Source organism: Somniosus microcephalus, chromosome 6, assembly GCF_052327205.1.
Source record: "Somniosus microcephalus isolate GS21.2 chromosome 6, FLI_Smic_1.0, whole genome shotgun sequence".
Taxonomy (NCBI): domain Eukaryota; kingdom Metazoa; phylum Chordata; class Chondrichthyes; order Squaliformes; family Somniosidae; genus Somniosus; species Somniosus microcephalus.
In genome coordinates, this window is record NC_140992.1 from 210,660,470 (window position 1) to 210,686,628 (window position 26,159).

Here is a 26,159-nt window from a genome sequence, read left to right on the forward strand (position 1 = left end):
CTCCAATGACACACTGATGATGGGAAGATTGGAACTGAATCAGCTTTGTGGCAGACAAGATTGTCTGATACTTGAACCAGGCAACTCTGTAGTATTGCAGGGCACTGTTGATGGTTCATCAATCTGTTAATAGAATCTAAAAGGGTAGGTTATCCACTGGGTGCTGGGATTCTTCGCACTTAGTTCAGATAACCTCAAAGGCCAATGCCCTGATGAACAGGGTGGTCCTGGCTGGAAAGGAAGTGGGAATCTTACCAGTGCTCTGTGCTGATGAGCAGCATGGTTTTTGTTTAGCAGATTAAACTCCAACAGTACCCCTGTGCACGCTTGATGGCTTCCAAGCCTTGTGTGTTGCCAACGTGTAACTCTTTGGACTTAGCTCAGTTGGGTGAGCGCTCCCTGAACGGAACCCCTACTTTTGTGTGGACTTTTCCATAGCTGACCAAAATAAAATTAAAAATCACAACTATTGTAATTTAACGACCACTATTAGCCGAAACAAAATGTGCAATGCAGGGCAGTACACGTGAAGGGAGTGGTGTCCCTTTAAATAACAACTCTCCCTCTTTGGGTTGAGTCGGTGTCCCAGCGCCTGCGCTCTGTCGGCTTGGCGGCGCCTTTAAGGTGAAGTTGCCGATTTCGTCATTGCAGCCGGAGTGGGGGGAGAAAGAGGAGGAGGAGGAGGTGGTGGCTGCAGCGCTGCTCCTGGCTGTGATCTGGACACACCGAGGCATCGCAATAAGGAGTCAATCCGAGCCGCTATCCTGAGCATTCCGCCAGAAGTTTTGTTATTTGCAGCTCGGGAGCCGGACTACAGGGAGACAGACTGACAACAAGAAGGGGAGGAGAAGAGGAGAAGGAGGAGGGAAAACCAGTGGAAATTAACCAGGGCGCAGTTTGTTTGGCGCGGTGCATCAGTTTCAGTGTCAGCGATTGCAAGCGGCTGTCATTGAGCGGCCGGTGCTGAGAATACCAATCTGCAGTTGTTGCCCCCACTCCCTAAAAAAACTGCAAGTTGAACAGAGGGTGACAATCCTTGGCGGAAGAGTGAGAAAGGGATATGGGATCCAGCTGATCGCCTTCGGGGAAAAATCAGGCAGTCATCCCAACAGGGGGAAACTGGTGTGAAACTGACACACACTCCACACAAAAATAAAATCACCTGGCAACCGGGCAGAGAAACAGCAGGGGATGTCTGTGCCGGTAAGTACGCCTCGGATTACACATTGCAAAGTCTCGGTCTGTCCCTGGATGGTATATATCTTGGTGCAGTAAAACCCAGACTCGCTGGAGGATCATGGATGATTTGGGATTTCTCCAAACTGGAGCAGCCCGCTGCCGTGTGTGTGCATCTCTGCCGGGTGTTTTTTTTTTAAATGCAGCAACAGTGCGGAGTGTTGTGCGGTGATGTTAGTTAGCGCCGGACTGTTTGAATGGGCACCGCGGATTGCCGGTCGGTGCACTGCACCCTCCTCTGTGTGTGTGTGTGTGTGTGTGGGCGGGGGCAGCCCGGGCCCCAGCGGGGCTGGGACGCCGATCCGCCTCCTGCAGCCACACCGAGGGGCGGGCGAGGGGGTTGACACGTCCATTCTACCGCAGACTGATGGACCAGATGAAAACATCTGCCAGTTGCTAATTTTGCTCCTTTTTTGGGGGCGGGGGGAGCGATTTATTTTACTCAGACTTTATTCTGCAGACCACTTGCAACTGTAAATGAAACAACTTTATATGTATCTGTTATTATAATGGATGTTACCATTAAGCCGGCGTGGCACCGATACAGATGCAGTATTTTCTGGCAAAGCATCCTGCTGAAGTGGCAGAATCGGCGTAATATATGCAGGAATCTCTCTGTTTCTGATAGTTAAAGTGATTTTGGCAAACCTTTTTCATTTGTTTACAAGCACACAGTGCGAGAATACAAATTGTGTATAGATGTTCTAAGTTGTGCGGGAATGTATCATTCCTCGTGACACTTCACAGGTAACAGACCATTACAATCTTTTTTCCTCTGATTCTGTTCTCCCCCCCACCCCACAACAAAAAAGACACACAATGTTACAGTGTTATCGAACTTTTTCACAGGGGGGTCCTTGGAAATATTGACATATGTTCCCAAGGACCGTCTGCCCTCAGTGTCAGAAACCCAAAGTGAAACTGTTGTCATTGGACAATACCTGTTTTATTAGATCACAGCAACAGAAATAGTGTACGAGATAGTGAGCAAATACAGAAACATCTAATGAGCTAGGAACAGGAGGAGGCCATTCAATTAGACCAAAGCTGATCTGTACTTTAACTCCATTTACCCGCCTTGAGGTCAACTGGTAGGGTCCAGTTTTTAAACATTCACTCTGGGGATATGGGTGTCACTGGCAAGGCCAGCATTTATTGCCCACCCACAATTGCCCTTGAGAAGATGGTGGTGGTGGACTTTCTTGAATCGCTGCAGTCCATGTTGTGAAGGTACTCTCACTGTGCTGTTAAGTAGGGAGTTCCAGGATTTTGACCCAACGACGATAAAGCAACAGCAATTACATGGCCAAGTCAGGATGGTGTGTGACTTGGAGGGGAACTTGGAGGTGGTGGTGTTCCCATGCACCTGCTGCCCTTGTCCTTCTAGGTGGTGGAGGTTGTGATAACCTACACTTAAATGGCTTAAAATACACCCACACACAAATTAAAAACTGACTTGAAACTTGTCTCTGCACAACACAAAGTTAATCTTCTGTTGCTTAATAGAATGGAAATTAGGTCCAATTTTTGGATTGCACACATAGCAATTGGGATAGCAGCACATGATGTGAGCCTAAGTTATAATTACAGTAACTAGATCAAAATGACCATTTGGATGGTTTCACTTTGCTGCTCTTTTTCAGGATGTGCTGGTAGAAGGACAGAATGAGACTTCTTACCAATGTGTGAGACACAGCCTTGAGATCATGGCTGCAGTGGGTTTAACATAGAACTCTGCAGTGGCCCTGCACTGCTAGTACTCATTGAATAACAGGGTTGTTGCAGTACCTAAATGGGACTGGATTCCTGAAGGCGGTTCCTGATGTTGCACTTGATGGTTTTAGATTAGTGCATCTCACTGAAACTGAATGAAGTCCACCAATTTCAAGAAACTGAGTGCTGAATTGGATTAAGACACAGGTTTTGCTGACAGGATTTGACTGTTTCCATGTCTCCGAGTAATGACTCAGCATCTGTGCAGAGCTGGAATACTCACTGCTTCTCTTATTTTTATAAATGAAAACTATACCTCTTGGTAGAATGAATGCCACGTGCCAGTGTGAGATGATGCACTCACTCGGCCAGAGAGTGCAGTTTAAAAAAAATATATATCATAAATCAAATTAGTGATAGTGACCACTGTTGGAGCTCTCTAGTATTTTATGAAAAATGAATTAGATCATTAACAGAAAGACATGCTGTTGGGGAAGATGAATAAAATACATATGAGTCCATGAAGAATAATGATGCAAGCGTTTATTTTGTACAAAGACGGTAGCAGTTTGAATGAGGATTTCACAGTTCAGATTGTTCCTCATTACCAATATCAGATTAACTGCTTTATAACAGCTATTCAACCATTGCAATACTGGAGAACTAGTAAGGATTTGCTGTGCATTATTACTAGAAACCTTCTGATACTGTACGGGATGGTAATCAGAGGATGCTAATGGTCTGGAATGCACTGTCTGAAAGGGTGGTGGAAACGTTCAATAATAACTTTCAAAAGGGAACTGGATATATACTTGAAAAGGAAACATCTTCAGGACTACGGGGAAAGAGCAGGGGAGTGGGACTAATTGGATAGCTCTACCATAAACTGGCACAGGCATGATGGGCTGAATGGCCTCCTTCTGTGCTGTAAGATTCTATGATGGGTGATAACTGGCACATGTGATAGTTTGGGAAAATGGGACTATCAGGACACAACTGGTTTGTCACTGTAATGATTCAGACTGTAGTGAGGTTATTTTTTGGACTGTGTCCTGTGTTGCAATCCTATGCACACGTTATCTTTAGACTCTGAACTTTTGAGTGTGTGCTTATTTTTCTCTCCAAAAGACATTAACGGGATTTTAGTTGCATGAAGAATACTGTTCATTTTTTTTTAAACTGGCTAATACTATTTGCAACTTTCAAAATAACACATTAAAAGTCTGTAATATAGGAGCTTCCCAATGGCTGATTTGGTGAGGGCACTTCTTAATGTGGGACTAAGTCATACAGACCAGGAAGGTCCTACGCTAGATTTCTCAGTCTCAGGCTTGATCCATGTGCTGAGTTAGCTGCTCTCAGCCACATAGCAGTAGTGGAGGTAAATCAGCCAGGGTTCCTGCTCCTAATCAATATTCTCAAAGTGGATATGAATGAATGCCAGGTGAAAAAGAAAGACTTGCATTTATATAGCGACTTTCATGGTCTTGGGACGTCCCAAAGCACTTTACAATCAATTAAGTCGTTTTGAAGTGGAGTCACTGTTGTAATGTAGAAAACACAACAGCCAATTTGCGCACGGCAAGCTCCCACAAACAGCAATGTGACAATGACCAGATAATCTGTTGTTGGCCAGGACACCAGGAGAACTCCCCTGCTCTTCTTTGAATAGTGCCATGGGATCTTTTACATCCAACTGAGAGGGCAGACTTGGCCTTGATTTAACATCTCATCCGAATGACGGCACCTCCGACAGTGCAGCACTCCCTGAGTACTGCACTGGACTGTTAGCCTAGATAATGTGCACGTTAACAAGTTATATTTCTACAATGCTACTCATATGTGGGTAGACATCTGAAAGAGATTTATAATAATCAGAAAAAAAGAATAGACAGGTTTTGGCATGGGTGTAATGTCTCCTATGGTAAAATAAGTTACTGACACTCATTACCTAGGCTCACCCATGAAGTATGGCCACTTAGCTGTGGAACTGTACGTCAGCACAAGTTCATTGTCTTCAGCAGGGGAGGTAAGTGGAGAAAGATGGGGGGAGGAATAGAAAGAATGATAACTTGCATCTGTATAGCACTTTTCATGACCCCAGGACGTCCCAAACTGCTTTACAGCCAATGAAGTACTTTTGAAACGTAGTCACTGTAATGTAGAAAACGCAGCAGCCAATTTGCACACAGCAAGGTTGCTCAAGTAGGAATGAGATAAATGACAAGCTCATCTGTTTTAGGTGTTTAGGATGCCAGAGGTAATACACCTGTTGATATAATGGAGATTGTGTATATCAGAGAGTGTCATAGCAGGAGCTGCTGTGCTGTACTAACAAGTGTGAGTTAATAATGAGCAAAGTTGGATGAAATTGTTTGGGAAAACTGCTTTTCTGAATTGTTGGCAGCAATGAATTCCTGTATCTCAATGTGGCAGAATCATTTAGATCACAACATATAAACATTCAAAGACCGAGTTGGATTTTACACTGAGTGCCATAGGTTCAGTAAAAACCATTGCGTACCCATTGATGTGGTTACATAGCTCCATTAAAGGAAATCTGTGGTGATATATAATGAAATGTGAAGCATAAAGTCAAAGATGAGGCAGTGATACAGGAGAAAGGAAATACAGTTTAGATCGAAGCTTTCATCTTTATCTTGCACCAAAGCATTGCCAGAACTGGCCATTAGTTTCACTGCGTGCAAAAATCCAATCTTTGGGCTTAATAAGCTGCTGATTGACTGAGGCCCTCTTGTTTAGGAGCTGGTGCCCATCACAGTTCGAAGTGCTGGTTTCTGTCTCTTTGCTTTATTAGCTCTGGATAGCTGTCATATCCCATCTCTCCCATGTTGTTCCTGCACATATTGCTTGACCTGTTACAGCATTAGATAATCAGCATCACCGTACTCTTTGCATTCCTTGCTGGTTTACAGTATTTTATTCCAATCTTCTTTATAGATCGGTAACACCCTGGCTCCGTGACATTACAGACTGAGTAAAAGGATGAGGGAGGTTGGGCCTAATCTCTTGCTGATGTCCCATGTCTATGTAACCTTTTTATTCTGCACGTTTTGTGTATGAGGTACACAGTGTAGGGTAAAATGGCTCGTGAAACTGCTTAGGCCTGCAGTGTCCAAAAATAGTAGTTTGCAGTGGAAGGATCAATGGTCTGTGTGTGAAACCTTTCAGAAACAAATCAAAGCTTGTTTACTGCAGAAATCCTGTGTGCTCTGGTGGAAAACCAGTAGGTAATGTTAGATACGATAGCAAAATACTGCGGATGCTGGAAATCCGAAATAACAACAGAAAACGCTGGAAAAACTCAGCAGGCCAGGCAACATCCATGGAGAGAGAAACAGAGTTAACGTTTCAGGTCGAAACCCTTCTTCAGAACTGAGAAAAAAGCAGGAAATGTGGTTTGTGCCTTTTCCTTTTTTTTTCTCTCCCACATGGCAGCGGTCTTTCATTCTGCCAGCGCATTTCACACTTCATCTAGAGCCATCCTTTGTCTCTTTACCTGTCCTATTACCATCTCGTCTCGCCTTGAATATCTCTTAATGTCTCTTCACCTCTCATAGAACTTCCCTTTTGTTCTTTCATCCCCTCCCCCATTTCCCAGCCCCCAAACTTGCTTTTTAATCTGTTTCATTTCCTGCTTTTTTCTCAGTTCTGAAGAAGGGTTTCGACCTGAAACGTTGACTCTGTTTCTCTCTCCATGGATGTTGCCTGGCCTGCTGAGTTTTTCCCGTGTTTTCTGTTGTTATTAGGTAATGTTAGATGCCCGTTTAGCCATGTGTGAAAAAGCAGGTAGATTTTCCTGAGCTTCCACTGTGCCTTACAATGATTCTGAATCACTCAAGAAAGAAACATTCCTCGGTGTGAGGGCTAAAGCCTCGTTTAGAAACACTAATACGCTTTCTGGGTGTGAAAGTATTACTCCAATCTGTGTCATTTCACATTCAACATATGTGCTGATTTCCTTTAATCATGACTAGGGGACACAGATTTAAGGTTTTGGGCAAGAGATACAGAGGGGATATGAGGAAAAATATTTTTACGCAGCGAGTGGTGAGGACCTGGAACTCACTGCCGGCGGAAGTGGTGGAAGCGGAGACACTCAATGTTTTCAAGGGGAGACTGGATAGGCATTTGGGGGGAAATAAACTTGCAGGGCTACAGGGATAGAGTGTAGGAATGGGACTGACTAGATTTTTAAAAAATTAGTTTATGGGATCAGGGCGTCGCTGGCAATGCCAGCATTTAGTGCCCATCCCTAGTTGCCCTTGAGAAGGTGGTGGTGAGCTGCCTTCTTGAACTGCTGCAGTCCGTGTGGTGAAGGTACTCCCACAGTGCTGTTAGGGAGGGAGTTCCAGGATTTTGACCCAGCGACGATGAAGGATCGGCGATATACTTCTAAGTCAGGATGGCGTATGACTTGGAGGGGAACTTGGAGGTGGTGGTGTTTCCATGCGCCTGCTGCCCTTGTCCTTCTAGGTGGAAGAGGTCGCGGGTTTGGGAGGTGCTGCCAAAGAAGCCTTGGTGAGTTGTTGCAGTGCATCTTGTAGATGGTATACACTGCAGCCACGGTACGCTGGTGGTGGAGGGAGTGAATGTTTAAGGTGGTGGATGGGGTGCCAATCAAGTGGTCTGCTTTGTCCTGGATGGTGTCGAGCTTCTTGAGTGTTGTTGGAGCTGCACTTATCCAGGCAAGTGGAGAGTATTCCATCGCACTCCTTACTTGTGCCTTGTAGATGGTGGAAAGGCTTTGGGGAGTCAGGAGGTGAGACACTCGCCGCAGAATACCTAGCCTCTGACCTGCTCTTGTTGCCACAGTATTTATGTGGCTGGTCCAGTTAAGTTTCTGGTTAATGGTGACCCCCCAGGATGTTGATAGTGGAGGATTCAGCGATGGTAATGCCATTGAATGTCAAGGGGAGGTGGTTAGACACTCGCTTGTTGGAGATAGTAATTGCCTGGCACTTTTGTGGCGCGAATGTTACCTGCCACTTATCAGCCCAAGCCTGAATGTCGTCCAGGTCTTGTTGCATGCGGGCATGGGCTGCTTCATTATCTGAGGAGTTGTGAATGGCGCTGAACACTGTGCAGTCATCAGCGAACATCCCCATTTCTGACCTTATGTTGGAGGGAAGGTCATTGATGAAGCAGCTGAAGATGGTTGGGCCTAGGACACTGCCCTGAGGAACTCCTGCAGCGATGTCCTGGGGTTGTGATAATTGACCTTCAACCACCACAACCATCTTTCTTTGTGCTAGGTATGAGCCGACACGGACTCGATGGGCTGAATGGCCTCCTTCTGTGCCGTTATGACTCTATGTCAATACATTGATTTCTGCTGCAAGGAGCTCTGAATACCTATCGGCAGATGATAGTTTCGAGGCAGAGCCACACGGTTATTGCAGAGTGGTTTCTCACCTGTTATTAGGTATTGATCAACAGCTGTACTGATCCTTCCATCATTACTGGTTACTCCTTATTGTACTTAGTGATTCATTAAACCTCCTGCCCTAAGCTGAGAGCTTTTCTGTGGAGGGCTTCTGCCCCTCACTCAATGCTTTTTATATGTTTAGATTTTTTTGTGGCCAATTTTAAGTGTTTTCATTTTTTTTTCTCTAATGAGCTTCAAGAAAAAAAAGCATGCTGTTGTAGGTTTAGAAAAAGGAATGCGGTGCTCCATCTATTTATTTAGCAATCGAAATCTGCCACAGTTTACAATTACTTATGAGTCATTAGTTGTTTTGTATCACATACTGTGCTTAGATGACGCAGTGATCAAACAATACCAACAGTTGCTGTGTGCGTGCGATTGCTTTCAGCAGTTGGAACTCTATCAGCTCCTCTTTATATAACCCTAAATCTCTGACTTGTTCCAGTTCTGACAAAAGGTCATCGACCTGAAATGTTAACTCTGTTTCTCTCTCCACAGATGAGGCCTGGTCTGCTGAGTATTTCCCAGCATTTTCTATTCTTATTTCAGATTTCCAGCATCCAAAGTATTTTGCTTTGGTCTTCTTTATACACATCATTCATCTGTACTCTAATGTAATGCGCACTGCTTATGGTTTCCCGGTTTGATGGAGAAACCACTTTAAGAGCCTTTCCAAAAATGTGCCTCATGTTGCCTGCCCACCGTCCCCCCAACACCCCCCCCCCCCCGCCGTTTGCCTGCTTCCCAAAGACAGCACCAGAGAAAGTTGTTGTATTTCAGATCAATTATCTGCAGTCCCATGTGTTAAAATGCTACCTTTCCTTGGGTGACCCACATTTTCAGGTCAAGTGCTGAATGCTCTGGTGCACCAGGTCTACGTAAGCTCTGTGACGTTGTTCCTCACACCAGGGAATAGCTCTGCTCTTCCATACTAAAAATACCAGCTGCTGTGTCCTTCAGAGTGATGGTTCTATGAAACGTGTTCATTAATTGTTAACTGATGAGATACATACTGTTAAAGACCCATTCCTTGGTTGTTCACATTGTCCTACATTTCTGTCACTTGCCCTGAATTTGAATGTGCTGTCCCACATACTGATAGACACTTATCTCAAGGTTGAACAATCTCGAGGGGCTCAATGGCCTACTCCTGTACCTATATTCCTATGATCTCATCCAAGGCAACAAAAGGGGCTCTTGTGATATGTTTTTGTCTGTGTCAGATATTCTCGCTCACCCTCTCATCTCTTTCTCTTGTGCATGGGGCTGCAGGGTGGTGCCCAGCAGTGTAGGATGATGCTGTTCCCTCCCGTCTTCCCTTTAAAATTCACCTTACCTTCACTTAGCAACCTTTCCCCTCGGAATGGGAATTGATCTCCTCGGTTTTCTTTTAAAGGGTCCTGGTCCGAATCTCTGAAGTGCAGCACGATGACATCTAGGCCGGCAGGCAGAGTGTGAGCAACACAGCTCACTCTTAACTCGGACCAGAAAATTCTCCATTTTAATACCTGATACAGAATGGATTTAATTGCATTTTTCGGGCTTTGCTGAAGGCTATACAATTGAACGACAAACAAGCTTGTGGACTCCTGCAGCTTTCAATCTGCTTTCATTTGCTCTGATGCTGCAAAAAAAAGACATAATAAAAACAAATAAGCAGTTCACTTCTTATAGCAAATATTTAATATTTCCAATATTAATATTTCCATTTTGTATAGTGTGTTTAGACACTCAATCAAAAATCTGCAATAGAGATTCTGCTGTGCAGTCAAGCTTTGAGAATCCTCTTATTACATGAAGGTGGCAGGACTAGTTGAGAAGGCTGTTAAAAAAGCATACTGGATCTTTGGCTTGATAAACAGAGACTTTGGGCTGGATTTTGATTCAGGGGCGGGCTGGGGTCATGTAATCCGCATTTCGTGTTAGCCACCCGATTCTAAATCGATGTGGGAGAATGATGTGATTTTAACTTAATTGGCCAATTGAGTTCCAGCGTGTGGGAACTCATGCCAATGAGTTTTTCCAGTCTGAAAGTCGCCTCCGATGACGTCATCATTGCTGCTGCATTTAAGGTCTGCAACAAGCCTTGCTTCTTCTGCAGACTGCCAACCTTTTGGCCTTTGCAGTGAGAGGGTCCTGGAGGAAGAATGGCCAGCCAGAGACCTAGGTCTGCTCCCAGGTTCGATGACGTTGCCCTGCAGGCTTTAGTAGAGGGAGCAAGAGCACATAAAGAAGTGCTCTTCCCTTCTTCAGGGAGGAAGAAGCCTCCCCAGCAGACCAAGGCAATGTGGATCCAGGTGGCAGAGGAGGTCAACTCATTGTCAGTAACCCGCAGAACCTGGCTTCCGCGCAGGAAGAGATTTCATGACTTTTGCGCACTGGAAAAGTGAGTATGAATTTCCCATCACCCTCAATCTTATCCCCATTGCCTCTCCTCACCATGACTCAGCTTTAGCAATCTCTTCCTCCACATCCCACTTGACACTGACATCCCTGCACCCTTACCCATTCCCTCTCTCTCTAAGGTCACATTCACCTAACTCTTCGACTATGCAGCCCTCACACTCCCTATCACTGTGATGCTATGAAAACAACTGACAACACACAGGGAGGGCCCTTGGTCTTGCCACCTCACTCCACCTTTGTCTCCTTCTAAGCATCTATGCTATGAAATCTCTACACTCACTCCTTCATTCTCACTCAACCTCCACTTGTCTCCCTCATTGCAGGAAAAGAGAGCTCACAATAAGAGAGAAAGAGCGAGGACAGGAGGCGGGTCACCCTCAGTAGCCCACCTCACCCCCTGGGAGGAGGCGGTCCTGGAGATCGTGGGAGTGGAGGACGATGCGCAAGTGGGGGACGGACAGACGGGTGCATCACAGAAAGCTGGTGACAGAATAGTTTTCCATCTCTCTCAATGACATTCCATGAGTCACTGATAATGATTCTGAAGCTCTAACAGATGGACTTATGATCATCTGCAATATGCAATGTGCATGTAACCTTGGCATCACATCTCTGACTCTTTCCTTTACTCCCCCACAGGACCATCGCAAGCACCTGTCCCCACTAGCCAGGAGGAAGAGCCTGAGCATCCAGACTCCTCAGAGGAAGCTGCAACCTCTGAGGGCGCAGCATCAGCAGAATTCAGCGCACCCAGCACCAGCGCAGACACTCACACCTTGGTGGGACCATCGCGAGATAGAGTAGTGTTGTCACCTGGTGTATCACAGCTCACAAGTGAGCATCAGCAGATTGTGGAGACAGGGACAGCAGTGGACAGTCCTAGTCGGAGGGCGCAGGACTCTGCCAGCTCGGCTCAGCTGCATGTCGACCCTCTGCCTCTGGGTCCATCCACAAGATCAGCGGTGCTGGAACTCCAGGAACAGATGCAGAAGTCTCTGGCAGGTTTTGTCTCCAGGGTCGCTGCGAGTGTGGAGCGAATAGAGCAATCCATTGCGAACATGAGCAGAGCCTTTGTGGAGTCATTGGCACATGAACGCATCACCATGGAAAGGATGGCAACCTCCATGGAGGTGATAAGTCGCCAGAGTGCAGAAAACATGGTGAGTGTTCTGAATAGAATGACATCTCTGGAGGAGCGATGGTCATCTATTGAACAGAGAAACCAGACCTTCATGGAAGTCCTTCTGAGTAGGACTGCCAGTGCAGATACGGGTCCCCATGGCCCCCCTGATGTGCAGCAAGGTGCTCTCAAGCCACTTGCAAGCGCTGAGGGGGACCTGACCCATGAGAGGGAAGTTGGTGGCAGACAACAAGGAAGTGGGGGCTCCTCTCCAAGCGCTCACACTTCCATGCCACTGCAGAGCCCTCGGTCAGAGCCCCACCAGAGTCCACACCCAACTGAGATCGGCGTCTCAACCCCTGCACAGCCGCAGGAGCAGCAGACTGTTGGCGAGCCCTCACGAGTTCGCAACCCCAGAGGACACACGCCAAAGGTGTCGAGACAGGAGCAGCAAGAAAGTGAGCAAGGGGCCTCCACATCTGCTGAAGCCACAGGGGAAGCACCACGTAGGAGCACGCGTAAGAGAAAGATACTGCACAAATAGTCACAAGGGTAGTCACTTGGGTGAAATTTGATGTTTTATGTTAAAAAGCCATCAGATGATTACTGTAAATAAAAAATCTGATGGCTACTGCTGTAGTTGTGGCGTGTGTCATTTCGCGAATGGGACTTCCACATTGAGGGCTTAGGATTACTTGCAATTGTCAGTATGGTGGTCAAATTGCTAGGAATCCGTTGGTTCTTGGCCATTGTCGATGCTCAGGTAAGAAACTGCGAGGCAAAAGTGCTTGCTTGGCTAGGCTAAGCAAATTTGGCCAAGATGAGTGCGTTCCTTGCATCCTGGGCAGCAATGTTCTCGTGTACTGATGCCGCTGGTTGATGGGCCTCTGCAAGATGTTCGTTTTCGCTCTCCTCCTCCTCATCTGAGGAGGATATGTGAGGATCCACTTGGTCCTCAGGAATCTGCAAGCCACGACGCTGTGCCATGTTGTGAAGTGCACAGCAAACCACGACGACTCTGGAGACCCTGGCTGCTGAGTACTGCAGGGCTCCACCTGATCTATCCAGGCACCTGAAGCGCATCTTCAGCAAACCGATGGTTTGCTCGATTATGGCTCTGGTGGACATGTGGCTGGAGTTGTAGCTCTCCTCAGCTTCATTGGATGGGCTCTTCAATGGCGTCATTAGCCACGTCTTCAGGGGATAGCCATTGTCTCCAAGTAGCCATCCGTTAAGTTGGTCTGGCGGACTGAATAGCGGAGGCACACTAGACTGCCGCAGTATGAAGGAGTCATGGCAACTGCCAGGGTACTTGGCACAAACATGCAAAATTTCCTTCTTGTGGTCACACACCAGCTGAACGTTAAGGGAGTGGAAGCCCTTGCGGTTGACAAAAATACCTGGATTGCGATGGGGTGCCCTAAGGGCCACATGTGTGCAGTCAATGACACCCTGCACCCTTGGAAAGCCTGCCAGATTAGCTAATCCAACCGCACGCACCATGACACTTGCTGGATCCTTGGTGAAATGGATGTGATTGTGCACAATGGCAAAGAGGGCATCGGTTACCTGCGTGGTGCAACTGTGTGCGGCCGCCTGGGAAATGCCGTTGATGTCTGCTGCTGATCCCTGGAATGAGCCTGAGGCAAAAAAGTTGAGTGCGGTGGTGACTTTGACGGCCACTGGTAAGGGTTATCCACCTGGTCCGCTGGGCTGCAGGTCTTGTTGCAGCATTGCGCAGATGTCACCCACTACCTCTCGTGAAAGTCGGAGCCGCCTTTGGCACTGCTGCTCAGACATGTTGAGGTAGCTGACCCTGTGTCTGTAGACCCTGTTTGGGGGGTATCTCCTGCGCTGACGGGCTTCCATGCGCTGGCCCCTTCCGGCCTGTGTAGCTTCAGGTGGTTGAGCAGCAGCTTGGCGCTCCTGTTGGTGCTGCTGCTGTTGGTGCTGCTGCTGTTGGTGCTGCTGTTGTTCATGGTTCTGCTGGTGCAGCGGCTGGTCTTCATCCTCATCTAATGTCCAGAAGGGAAGGAAATAAATGGCTCCCATGCTTCTGGTATATGCCTCAGTTGAGGAAGCGCTCAGTGAAGGTGGCGAGTGGGGTTTCCCAGGAGGTCACACTGGAGATGGGTGTCAGGCTCCAAACTTCCATAGCTGTGGTTAAGCCTTCTAAAAGTTCCCCCAGACCTGAAACAACAAAGTCCTGCCACCTGCAAATGATGGCTGATCAAATCTCCTATTTAATGGTTGACCTGCAGCTGATAGTCAGCAAGCCAATTGTGCTCCCGCCAGGTTTCACCGTCGTGTTTCAGAACAGGTGTGCTTCACGTGGGAAAAGGGTTAAAATCACAAAGGCCTTTCAAAATGGCATTATAGAGGCAATTTAGTGCTTGTTAAGGGCCTTAATGGCCTATCCAGCCTCTTGGAGGCGGGACGGAGATGGGACCATTAGACACGATTTAATGAAAATTGCTTGGAGGCGGGATGGAGGTGGGGTTGGGCCCACCCACCAGTTTTTGCAATTTTAACCCCCCACACACCTCCAATCCCGCCTCAACGGCCCGGTGAAAATTGAGCCCACAGAGTACAAAAGCAAGCGAGTCACACTAAACCTTTATAAACCTCAGTTGGAGTATTGTCTTAAATTCTGGGCACCACACTTTCGGAAGGATGTCAAGGCCTTAGAGAGGATGCAGAACAGATTTACTAGAATAGTACCAGGGATGAGGGACTTCAGTTATGTGGAGCGACTGGAGAAGCTGGGGTTGTTCTCCTTAGAGCAGAGAGGTTAAGGGGAGATTATATAGAGGTGTTCAAAATTATGAAGGGTTTTAATAGAGTACAGGAAACTTTGTGTTATCCGGAGCCTAAATGCCCGGCAAGCTCGAGCCACCGGCAAAAATCAGGAGCCGTTTTGTTAGTTTTTTTTTCTTCTCGTGGCTTTTTTTTCAACAGTCAGGTTCTGCAAAGTCTCTCTGAAGCTGTTGCTAAGCGACAGAGACGCTTCCAAGGTACGGCCGACTGTTTAGAAGCTGTTGCTAAGCAACAGTGTTTGTTGCCAGATACGGAGCTGAAAAGCTCCGTATGCTTCAACATTAACGCTGGTTTGTCCGGCAGTTTTGAGGGAACGGCAACAGCTCGGTCCCGTCGGTGCCGGATAGCACAAAGTTTCCTGTAGATAGGGAGAAACTGTGTCCACTGGAGGGTCGATAACCAAAGGACACAGATTTAAGATAATTAGCAAAAGAACCCGGGGGAGATGAGGAGAATTTTTTTTACGCAGCGAGTTGTTATGATCTGGATGTATACTTGAAAAGGAAAAATTTTCAGGGCTATGGGGAAGCAGGGGATTGGGACTAATTGGATAGCTCTTTCAAAGAGCCGGCACAGGGCTGAGTGGCCTCCTTCTGTGCTGTAAGATTCTATGATTCTGTGATGTGGTATGAGGCGTCACCATTACCAGCTTTAAGGTGTATGATAACTGCCATAATGTGAACTGAGATAAATTGCACAAGGGTTTTAGAAAGATTAATGTGTTTACCATCTTTTTCAATTGCTGCCAATTGGAGTATATAAATACATATAATTAATAATGTTATTCCTGGTTGGACCTCTTCCCTCACTGCTTTTTTTTAAGTGGAAAGGAATTCTGGATTAACACTGTAACATTTTGCCAAATTGTCAAACTGTTTTCAGGCACAGCGTATTAATGACATGGTAATAGTAGTTTTTGTTGTATACTTTGAGAGGGAATGGAATTAAATAACGTCAAATGTTTGGGCCCGATTGCCGTTTTCTGAGCCTTGATCTTTTTCTTGCCTTCAATTTAGCTGCTGCCAGTCCCTATAGGTCGCAGAGTAACCGTATCATTTTCTAATGGTTACAGTATTTATTTACTTGTTGGTCTGATTTGAAGAACTGATTTTTGGATGCGTCACTTAGAAACAGTACAATTGACTAAAGCTGACATGTCAGGGAAGAAAAAAATAGAATCAATAAAAAGTTCTAAGAGATTCCATATGGAGGGGCACCCGGCAGTTTTAATTTGACATCGCTGATGGTAACGAGCTTTTCTTTTTAAATTGATGTCGGAAAGAATGTGCTGCAATTTGCCAGAGAATGCTGCGGGATTGTTTTCAGTGAAAAATAGATGGGCATCAGCACGCTAGCCGCTGCCTGCAAGCAGCCTGTCGAACAATGGCAAGTATTGGAAGCTAGATCTGAGGGCAGAAAATGCAAAGCTTTCTGAAGAAGCAGTTTACCATGTGTTCTGTGTTAAAGTATCTTGAAAGCGCAGTTTATTTTGCCCGTGGAAGATACGGCCCTTAAACTGCAAATAGACCGCTGCACACTGCACAAAAGGGCTACAGCCTCTTCCATTTGCTCCATTCGCTAAAATGAGTTAATGTGAGTATAAAGTGGGGAAACACGGCTGTAGAAACATAGCAAAAATAGGAGCAGGAGTAGGCCATTCGGCCCTTTGAGCCTGCTCCGCCATTCAATATGATCATGGCTGATCCTCTATCTCAATACCATATTCCCGCTCTCTCCCCATACCCTCGCCTCTACTTCTTCACAAAAAATGGGTGAACAGAGAAAAGTGTACTCCTGGCATCATCTCATTCAGTGCCTTTTGCTTTTAATAGATTACCGCATTAAATTCCGTTGGAAGAATTTTTATAGGAATTGCTAGACGATAAAAGAGCAAGGTCCATCTAGTTCTGAGGCTAGTGCTCTTTTCTCTAGAAAGGAGAAGATTGAAATGTAACCTGATAGAGGTTTTTAAAATTATGAAGGGGCTTGATCGGGTAGACGTAGAGAAAATGTTTCCACTTGTGGGGGAATCCAAAACTAGGGGTCATAAATATAAGATAGCCACTAATAAATCCAATAAAGAATTCAGGAGAAACTTCTTTACCCAGAGAGTGCTGAGAATGTGGAACTCACTACCACATGGAGGCGAATAGCATAGATGCATAAGCTAGATAAGTACATGAGGGAGAAAGGAATTGAAGGATATGGTGATAGAGTGAGATAAAGTAAGGTGGGAGGAGGTTCATGTGGAGCATAAAAACCGACATTGACCAGTTGGCCAAATGGCCTGTTTCTGTGCTGTAAATTCGATGTAGTTCGCCTTCTACCTTCCCCTGGCAGTCGCATGATACAGCAATTATGGAGTTTTTGACTAATCATAGCAATCAATCTCTCAACTAGTCTACAGCAGACCCAGAAATGAGATGAGGAAAACCCCAGTGGTGGAGAGGTTTGGGAACCACAGGTCCAAAGTCACCTGTGTCCCCCAAGCACGCTACACTTAGCACATGTCATGTCTCAAATTACTCATCTACTGTATCCCAAAATGTTATTTGCTGATAGAAATCTATCTAATTTGCATTGAATGAATCAGTACAATGTTTGTATTGCTGAGGGTTCAGTAATGGAAGCTATTATGTCCGTGTATAATTGAGACACGGACTGCAGGAGTTGATTATAACAAGTCTTTACTGAATGGAGACAACCTGGAAACTGAAACTACAGAAGCCTGCTAGGGCCTTTTATACAGGGGTGGTCGCTGCCGGTACTGCAGTCTGAGACCAGTTATTCCCTTAAAGGTACATACACAACAATTCCTCCCCTTTTAGATAAACAGTACATAACATTCATTTCACAACTAAATAATAACTAATTACAATTACAATTACGGTTGCTAGATACATTGGTTGAAGTTAAGCAATTATAAGTTCAGTCTTTGAGGAGGCTTCCTGATTCTGTCTGGATAACGCCTCTTTGGGATATCAGGTTCTTCTGGCAAGGTTGAGTCGGGATCAATGTCATTGTTTGGCTCGTCTGCTTCCAATATCACCGATTCTGCGGTAGATGCAATTGGTACTTCGGTTTCATCGCCAGGTGTATCAGATCGTGGTGTGGAGTTGACGTTTTCCAGTGACTCTAGAATCTGGTCAGCATGGCGTCTTACAATGCTCTCTCCAACGTCCACGGTATACATTAGAGGTCCTTGCCGTGTACAGATCGTTCCTGGCTGCCATTTCTCTGTGCGGTAGTCCCGGGCCAAAACTGGTTGACCTATCTTAAAACTCCTGGTCGGCCTTTCATTCATATTCTGAAACTGCCTGTTCTCCACATCTCTTCTGACGTTTGGCTTAACCAAATCCAAGCGGCATCGTAGTCTTCGACTGAAGAACATCATGGCTGGAGTTTGGTTGGTAACCGCATGTGTCGCATTCCGGTAGGCAAACAAGAAGTTGTCCACCTTGTGTTGTAGGGGTATATCTTCATTACACATTGCCTTGATAGCCTTCTTGAATGTTTGAACAAACCTCTCGGCCAATCCATTAGTGGCTGGATGATATGGGGCGGATGTGTAATGCTTAACACCATTGTTCTTTAAGAACCTCCGGAACTCTTCAGACACAAACTGTGGTCCATTGTCAGAGCAAATCTGTTCAGGCAGCCCATTCCTGGCGAATATGGTTCGTAAGACTGTGCTAGTTTTTTCTGTGGTGGTTGAGGACATTTTTATTACCTCTGGCCACTTTGAATGTGCATCCACCGCAATTAAAAACATCGAGTCCATAAAGGGACCAGCAAAATCAATGTGCACCCTTTGCCATGGAGATGAGGGCCACTCCCATGGATGTAGAGGGGCTTGTGGTGGGGCGTTTTGGACCTTCTGGCATCCTGTACAGCTCTTGGTCATCTCTTCGATTTCTCTATCAATTCCCGGCCACCACACAAACGCTCTGGCTAAGTTCTTCATTTTTACCCCTCCCAGATGACCCTCATGAAGCTCATTGAGCACTCTATCCTTCAATTTGGGTGGAATTACTACTCTGGATCCACACATCAAGGTTCCTCTGCACACTGACAGCTGTTCTCTTCTCGGCGAGAATGCTGGCAGCAGTGGTTCGCCATGTGCTGGCCACCCCTTCACCGTTAAATCATAGACCCAGGAGAGTGTCGGGTCATTTCGTGTTTCCTTTTCTATGTTTGCATTCGTCACAGGGAGACATTCGACTATAGTCGAGTGGAATAACTCCACTGGATCCATTGCCAGTTCTTCTTCCACCATCGGCAACGGTAGGCGCGACAATCCATCAGCATTCCCATGCTGTTTAGTTCCTTTGTACTCGATGTCATATTGGTGTGCCCCTAGGAAAAGGGACCACCTCTGTAGCCGTTGTGCCGTCATTATCGGTACGCCCTTCTGAGGGTTGAAAATGGAAACGAGAGGTTGATGATCAGTTAGTAGAGTAAATTTCTGACCGTGCAGGTAGTGATTGAACTTCTTCACCCCCCACACCAGGCTGAGGGCTTCTCTGTCAATCTGGGCGTAGTTACGCTCGGCTGAAGTTAACGAGCGTGATGCAAAAGCTACCAGCCTCTCTGAACCATCAAGGAATTTATGTGACAGTACCGCCCCAATGCCGTACGGAGACGCATCACACACCAGTCTTATCGGTAGTGATGGGTTGTAGTGAGCCAATACTTCTCTTGAAGTGATTAGGTCCTTACTCTTCTGAAAGGCCCGCTTACATTCATCGCTCCATTTCCATGCTACTCCCGTTCGTAGTAGGGCGTTCAGTGGATGCAGAATTGTGGACAAATTCGGCAAAAACTTATGGTAGTAATTCACCAATCCGAGGAATGACCTCAGTTGCGACACATTTTCAGGTGCTGGAGCCTTAACTACCGCTTCAATTTTGTCAGGGGACTTATGCAACCCCTCTTCATCAATCACGTGGCCAAAATACGATATCCGTTTCTTAAAAAACTTGCACTTGGGGCAATTGGCTCGTAGCCCATGTTCACGTAGTCTAGTGAGCACCTGCTCTAGGTTGGCAAGGTGTTCACTGTCATCTTCACCTGTCACTAGGATGTCATCCAAGTAACACTGAGTCCCCGGAATCCCTTGCAGGACTTGTTCCATCGCTCTTTGCCATATCGCCGGAGCTGATGCTACTCCGAATACCAGTCGATTATACTGGTAAAGACCTTTGTGAGTGTTTATCGTGAGATACTTCCTAGAGGATTCTTCAACCTCCATCTGCAAATATGCTTGTGCTAGGTCAATTTTTGTAAAACGCTTCCCTCCAGATAGTGAGGCGAAGATATCTTCTATCCTTGGAAGAGGATATTGTACTGTGTGAAGGACTGGGTTCACTGTCACCTTGAAGTCCCCACAGATGCAAACCTTCCTTGGCTCCTCAGACTTATTGTTTAACGTTTTCTTCATGACAGGAACGATGGGTGTCGCCCACTCGCTCCAGTCTACCTTAGATAACACGCCTGCATTCTCCAGATTCTCCAGCTCTGCCTCGACGGCTGGGCGAATTGCATATGGTACCGGTCTTGCTTTGAAAAACTTGGGAATTGCATTCTCCTCTATTTTTATCGAGGCGGTTATGCCTTTAAGAGTGCCCAGTTCTTATTGAAATACCTCTTTGGCGTCAGCTAAGATTGTTGACAATCGTCCAGGAGTGACGTCGTCATCCTTTTTACCAGCCACCGTCAGTGCCTGAATGGAGTGCCAGTCTAAACTTATCTTTCTGATCCATTCACGTCCCAATAACGGTGGTCCACCATCTTGCAGAATGTAGGGATACAATTTCCGTATTTTCTTGCCGTTGTATTCGACAGGCACCCTTATTTTTCCTCTGGGGTATACTTTTTGCCCCGTATACGTCCTCAAGACAATGGATGTCTCTCTCAAGGGTATGTGTGAGAATAGCCGCTCGTAGTCTCGTCGATTCATGACGGTTAGAGCTGATCCTGTATCCAATTCCATTTTGACTTGGGACCCTGCTATCGTGAGGGTGACCCAAATGGTTCGGTGATCCTCTTTTGTGATTACGTTGTGAAGTTTGAGACAGCTTAGTCTCTTGTTCCCGGATTCACTATCGCTCATCTGGTCTTCGGAACTACTGTCCGTCATCTTTTGTACTTTCCTGTACGGTTCCTTTAGTAGCCTTTTTGTTGTCGTTGGTCTTCTTCCCAGACCTGCAAACTCGTGCAATGTGTCCCATCTTTCCGCATTGCCTTCATATTTTGTCCTTGGACTAGCAGTCCTTCTGGTCATGGTTTGTTCCGCCGCAGCGATAACATTTTGCAAATCCCCGTGTCATTTCGTGGGTGCCGTATTCCTGTGGCTTTTGTTGTATTTCCGCAGCTCCCCTTGCTGCTGCTTCGTACGATACTGCCATGCTGAAAGCCTTATCTAGCGTCAGCTCTTTCTCTGAGAGTAACCTCTTCTGGGTTCCTTCACTCAGGAGTCCACAGACAAATTTGTCCCGTAAGGTATCTGCCAGTCCTGCTCCGAACTGGCAGTGCTTTGATAGCTTGCGTAGTTCCGTAAGGTAATCAGCATTGCTCTCATTTTTATGCTGATTTCTCCTGTGGAATTTAAATCTTTCTGCTATCAGCAGCGGTGTAGGACTTAGGTGTTCCTGTAGGATAGCAACAATTTCGTTAAAACTCTTCGCCTTCGGTTTGGCTGGAGTAATCAGGTCCCGCAATAGGCCGTACGTTCTTGTGCCCATTAAATTTAGCAATACCGATGCCTTTTTCTCATCGGCTATTTCGTTTGCCTCGCAATATACCTCGACTCTTTCCACATATGTGGTCCAGTCTTCTATTGTATTATCGAAGACAGTGATATCGCCAGTCTTTGGCATCTTGAAAATCTAAGATGGCGCCTCCCGCGCTTTGCCTTCGTCCCCGATGGATCAAAATGGCACCTCCCGCGCTTTTCCTTCTTCCCCGCCGAGTTAAGATGGCGCCTCCCGCGCTTTCCTGCCGCTGCCGCTGCTGCCAACGCTGTTGCTGGCGATTATATTTATTTTACTATCCTGTAATGGTGACGCCCTATGGTCTTCGCGCCTCCCCGATCGCTGCTGCCAACGCTGCTCTCCGCGGTATTTTTATTTTTCTATCGCGCTTCAATATTTGCTCCGTTAATTGAAGAACCGTTCCCGTCGTGGAGCGGACCCTCTGGGACACTTCCCTCCCTCTTCTTAGGTCCGAACGCTGCCCGGCTTCGAAGCACCGGCCGCGCCCTGTGTGCTCCACCCTCTCTCTCTCTCTTTGCTTCCCGACTCGCTGCCCGGCCCCGTTGCAGAGCCACCCGATCGAGCTCTAGCCCGCCGCAGCCCAGGAAGGATCAGTGCACTACCTGCCACCAGCCCGATTAGCTGGGAAACCACAGACTTGAGAACCAAGCCTAGCTCTCGACAGTGTCTCCTGCAACTTTTCAATTCGATGATTTGGAGGGCGGTTGCCCACGGTCGACGCCTGTTTCTCGAGTTCCTTTGGATTATTTTTTTTTTCTTCTGGCTTTGACCTTCAATAACGTCGTCTGAGGTGCTGCCGAGTTGCAGGTAAGTTCGTTTCTTACTCGTCGCCAGTATTATGTCCGTGTATAATTGAGACACGGACTGCAGGAGTTGATTGTAACACGTCTTTACTGAATGGAGACAACCTGGAAACTGAAACTACAGAAGCCTGCTAGGGCCTGTTATACAGGGGTGGTCACTGCCGGTACTGCAGTCTGAGACCAGTTATTCCCTTAAAGGTACATACACAACAGAAGCCACTGTAGGAAAGCTACAAACCCAGCCTCTGAAATTCCAGTTTTCCAGAGAAATTGCAAACTGACACAGTAAGGAGAGAAAATTTAAATTTCAAAACTGTGCTTTTCTTTCTGTCCAATTCTGTTGATGTTGGAAGATGTTTAGTTGCTGTCTAAGAATTTATCATTGTGGGACTGCTACACAGCCAGTCCTTGTTAGTGTTCATCTTATTACTGTATTAATTCCTACCACGCAGGGGTCTGAGTGCCAGTAGGCAGAGATATATATAACGCACATGTATAGAACAGCTTATCACTGTCCTCTCAAATCCTTGGTGTGTTACGGCCTGAAACACACTCCTCTGTAGTGCGCATTGCTCCTTAAAATATATCGAAAGTTAGCAGCTCCCTTCCATTTTTGTTTTCCTTTTTGTTAACCTGGATGTCACAGTGGGCATCACGCATTGATTGACTCACATTCACGATTAGGTCAAAGGTGGGATTACTAGCTTTGACGCTCATTGACTAGGCTCACACATGGTGACTGGCCAGTTAGGCAAGGTACGGAGGGCCATGAGAACCTGTGGTACCATATCTCTGCATGAGTCAGCACCATCAGGAGAGGATGGGGAACAAACTGCAGGGAGGGGAGGGGAGGGAATGAGGCATACATAGCACTAACCAGTCAACTTAAAGGAATGGCACAGTAACGTTTCGAGTTCTTTACAGTGCACTATTTGTGTTGGTGTTGGAGCTTTGGGTTTAAATACAACACTAATAATAATGAATACCATCACAATTCACGATCACTTATTGAAGTATTATAACGGCTGCACTGACTACCATGGAGCTGTAAATTTCCAGAATTAATTTCAAGGGAGATTATTGGCGAAGGTGGGCCAAGTATCAGCTCTCTCCTCCGCAACCAGTGAAAAATCATCAGGGGCTGGATATTACTCTTTTTAGATCCTTTATTGGCCGATTTTAGTGTTTTTCTTGCCAGCTTTCTTCTGTCCTCTCCTCTGCTCTCCAAAAGATGTTGACATACAGGTCTCTAGATTCACTACTGACGTACGGGTCCCTAGATTGTGATCACATTCTGGGATCTCCCCAAGCAGCTGTTATTCAATCTGAGTCTTGGCTGGCTTTTAATGATCAACGGAGGCCTCACAGCTGAGCCTGATCCTGACATTGCAAACTTGGAGTACCCGCAGGTGTCACTGGCTGGTGATCAGGATTAGCAATCCTGGCGGATTTTCCCCTCCAACTCTTCTAATTTCAAGGCATTGAGGCCCCTACTACTAATCTGGTTGCAATAAGGTAAATCGGCACAAGCCAAGAATTGAATCTCGAACCTACCTGATCTGCACAGGTTAGCTACTCACTGGCTGAACTAACTGAGTCATTAGGAAGGTCCTTGTTAGTAGATTCCTGTAGTACAATTTGAGTAGAGCAATGGTCGATATCGATAAAAACTGCTGTGTAGAAAATGCAAGGTTTATAACACAAAGCTTTATGGTAAAGCACCACAGAATGAGAATTGAGGGATATTTTGGGTTTGGTTGTTTGGGAGTGATGTTCACACTTGGTCTCCCACCGATTCAAGTGGGATCTCTTTTCCCACTCCACTGATGTCTTCCTGGCAGATTGATCAAGCAACAGTATTGATGGGGACTATAGAGATCTTTCCAGGCTCGACTGTTTCATCCCAGCTGAGGGAGTGAAAAGGGAGCTGAAACATTATGCACAAAGCCAGCAATGGAATGAGTCAGCGGGGAACAGGCCAGGCCTGGGAACTTTGGCATTTGGCTCACTCACAGAATGAGTGGGACAGAATTGAGGAGACAGTTAAAGAACAGAAGAGCAGCAACGCAAAGAAGGATTATAGGGTTCTGGTGAGTCAACTGCAGCGAGGCTGTGAGTCACTTGACCTGTGCTGTTGTTGCATTACACATGCCAGCCTCCATATTGTGTGGGTTTAAACAGTGTTGAAGGAAAATTTTACATTTCTATACAATTATCCTGAATGTCCTTGGGTTAGGAGAGAAAATAGCCACATTTCCTGTTATTGATCACCACCCCGTTTCCCCACTCCCACACACCCCTGCCTCTAAAAAATGTGTATTTGTGGACATTGGGTGAGGACAAAGAAAGAAAGACTTGCATTTATGTAGCACCTTTCACAACCTTAGGACGTCCCAAAGTGCTTTATAGCCAATTAAGTCCTTTTCGAAGTATAGTCATTAAGTGCGGCAGCCAATTTGCACACAGCAAACTGACACAAACAGCAATCAGATAATGACCACATAATCATGATGTTGGTTGAGGGATAAATATTGGCTAGGACACCAGACAGAACTCCCATGCTCTTCCTCGAAATAGTGCCATGGGATCTTTTATGTCCACCTGGATAGGACAGACTTAACATCTCATCCGAAAGATGACACCTCTGACAGTGCAGCGCTCCCTCAGTACTGCACTGGAGTGTCAACCTGGATTATGTGCTCAAGTCTCTGGAGTGAGGCTTGAACCCACAACCTTCTGACTCCGAGGTGAGAGTGCTACCCACTGAGCCACAGCTGACAAGATTGGACTCCACTTTTGGTGCACAAATGCTCGCTCCTTAGTCCCTTGAGGATGAAAGACAAACGGGAGGCGTGTGAGATAGAAGTGAACTGACAGTCCACTCAGAGTTGGAGATGGGGTTGTGTTCGGATTGCCAACCCTCCAGGATTGCCCTGGCGCCTCCAGCAATTAAAGACTAATCTCCAGGACACTGGTGCGAGCAACCCGGGAGAAAAATCATAGGGGCATTAAAAAATTGCGGTTTAAAAAAAAATGTCTGTGAACACTTTTCACCAGTTATAAAAATATTGGACAAGGGAAAAGGAGTGAATCGATTTGTCAGAGGCAACCAAAACTGAACAAAAGGCAATGTAATGCACAGCAGATAAATATAGATCTTGCCTTGTGTTTGTAAATAGGTAGCAAGCAGTGTGGATATTATACCCTATTTTTGCAGAATGGCTGCACAATATTTTCAGCTTATCCTGGAGCGGTTCCAGTTGGCTGGGTAGCAACTGTTGGAGGGTACCAATTTGTGACAATGACACCCTCCGAGGCAATATGTAAAATACCCAATTCCTCATTCATTACAGCTCGGGAGGGGGCTCCTTCTGTTAAATGTAAACATGCAGCGAGAAACCAACCAAGCACCTTAATATGGAGAGAAAGACATTTTTTTACTGACGCCACGACGTGAAGCAAGTTAAGAGAGAAAGAATTCCTTGTTCTTTGGGCTACCAGGGCTGGATTCCAAGAATATCAAAAATCTGTACAAAAATACTTTTTTTGCAATGTGCCAAGCTCCACAGCACAATGCGTGCCTTTTTTTTTTAACTCCACAGATGCTCCAGTGCCAGTTATTTTATTATATTTTGTGAGTCGGTTAAAGCTGCGGTACGCTCTGATTCTACACCGTGTAAGTTTGGGCATCTGTCTACAATGTAGCACACACACGCAATGCCAAACTCTTGAAGTGCCACCACAATACCAAAGCCAGGAAATTACTGCTGGGGATATTAGTGATCGAACACTTAACATAAATTAAAGTACATTCCTCTGCTCGCTGTCTTAAAGGAGGCGTT

General features: G+C 46.2%; 1 protein-coding gene across 1 annotated transcript in view; it reads left to right on the forward strand.

Moving 5' to 3' along the window:
* The first annotated feature begins 670 nt into the window (after nucleotides 1-670).
* The window catches only part of bcar1 (BCAR1 scaffold protein, Cas family member), a 297,167-nt gene continuing 271,678 nt past the window's right edge, over nucleotides 671-26,159 (forward strand). The window contains exon 1 of the mRNA XM_085991355.1: nucleotides 671-1,203. Within this exon, the coding sequence (XP_085847481.1) occupies nucleotides 1,192-1,203 (12 nt within the window). The 5' untranslated portion in view covers nucleotides 671-1,191. The remainder of the gene's footprint in view (nucleotides 1,204-26,159) is intronic.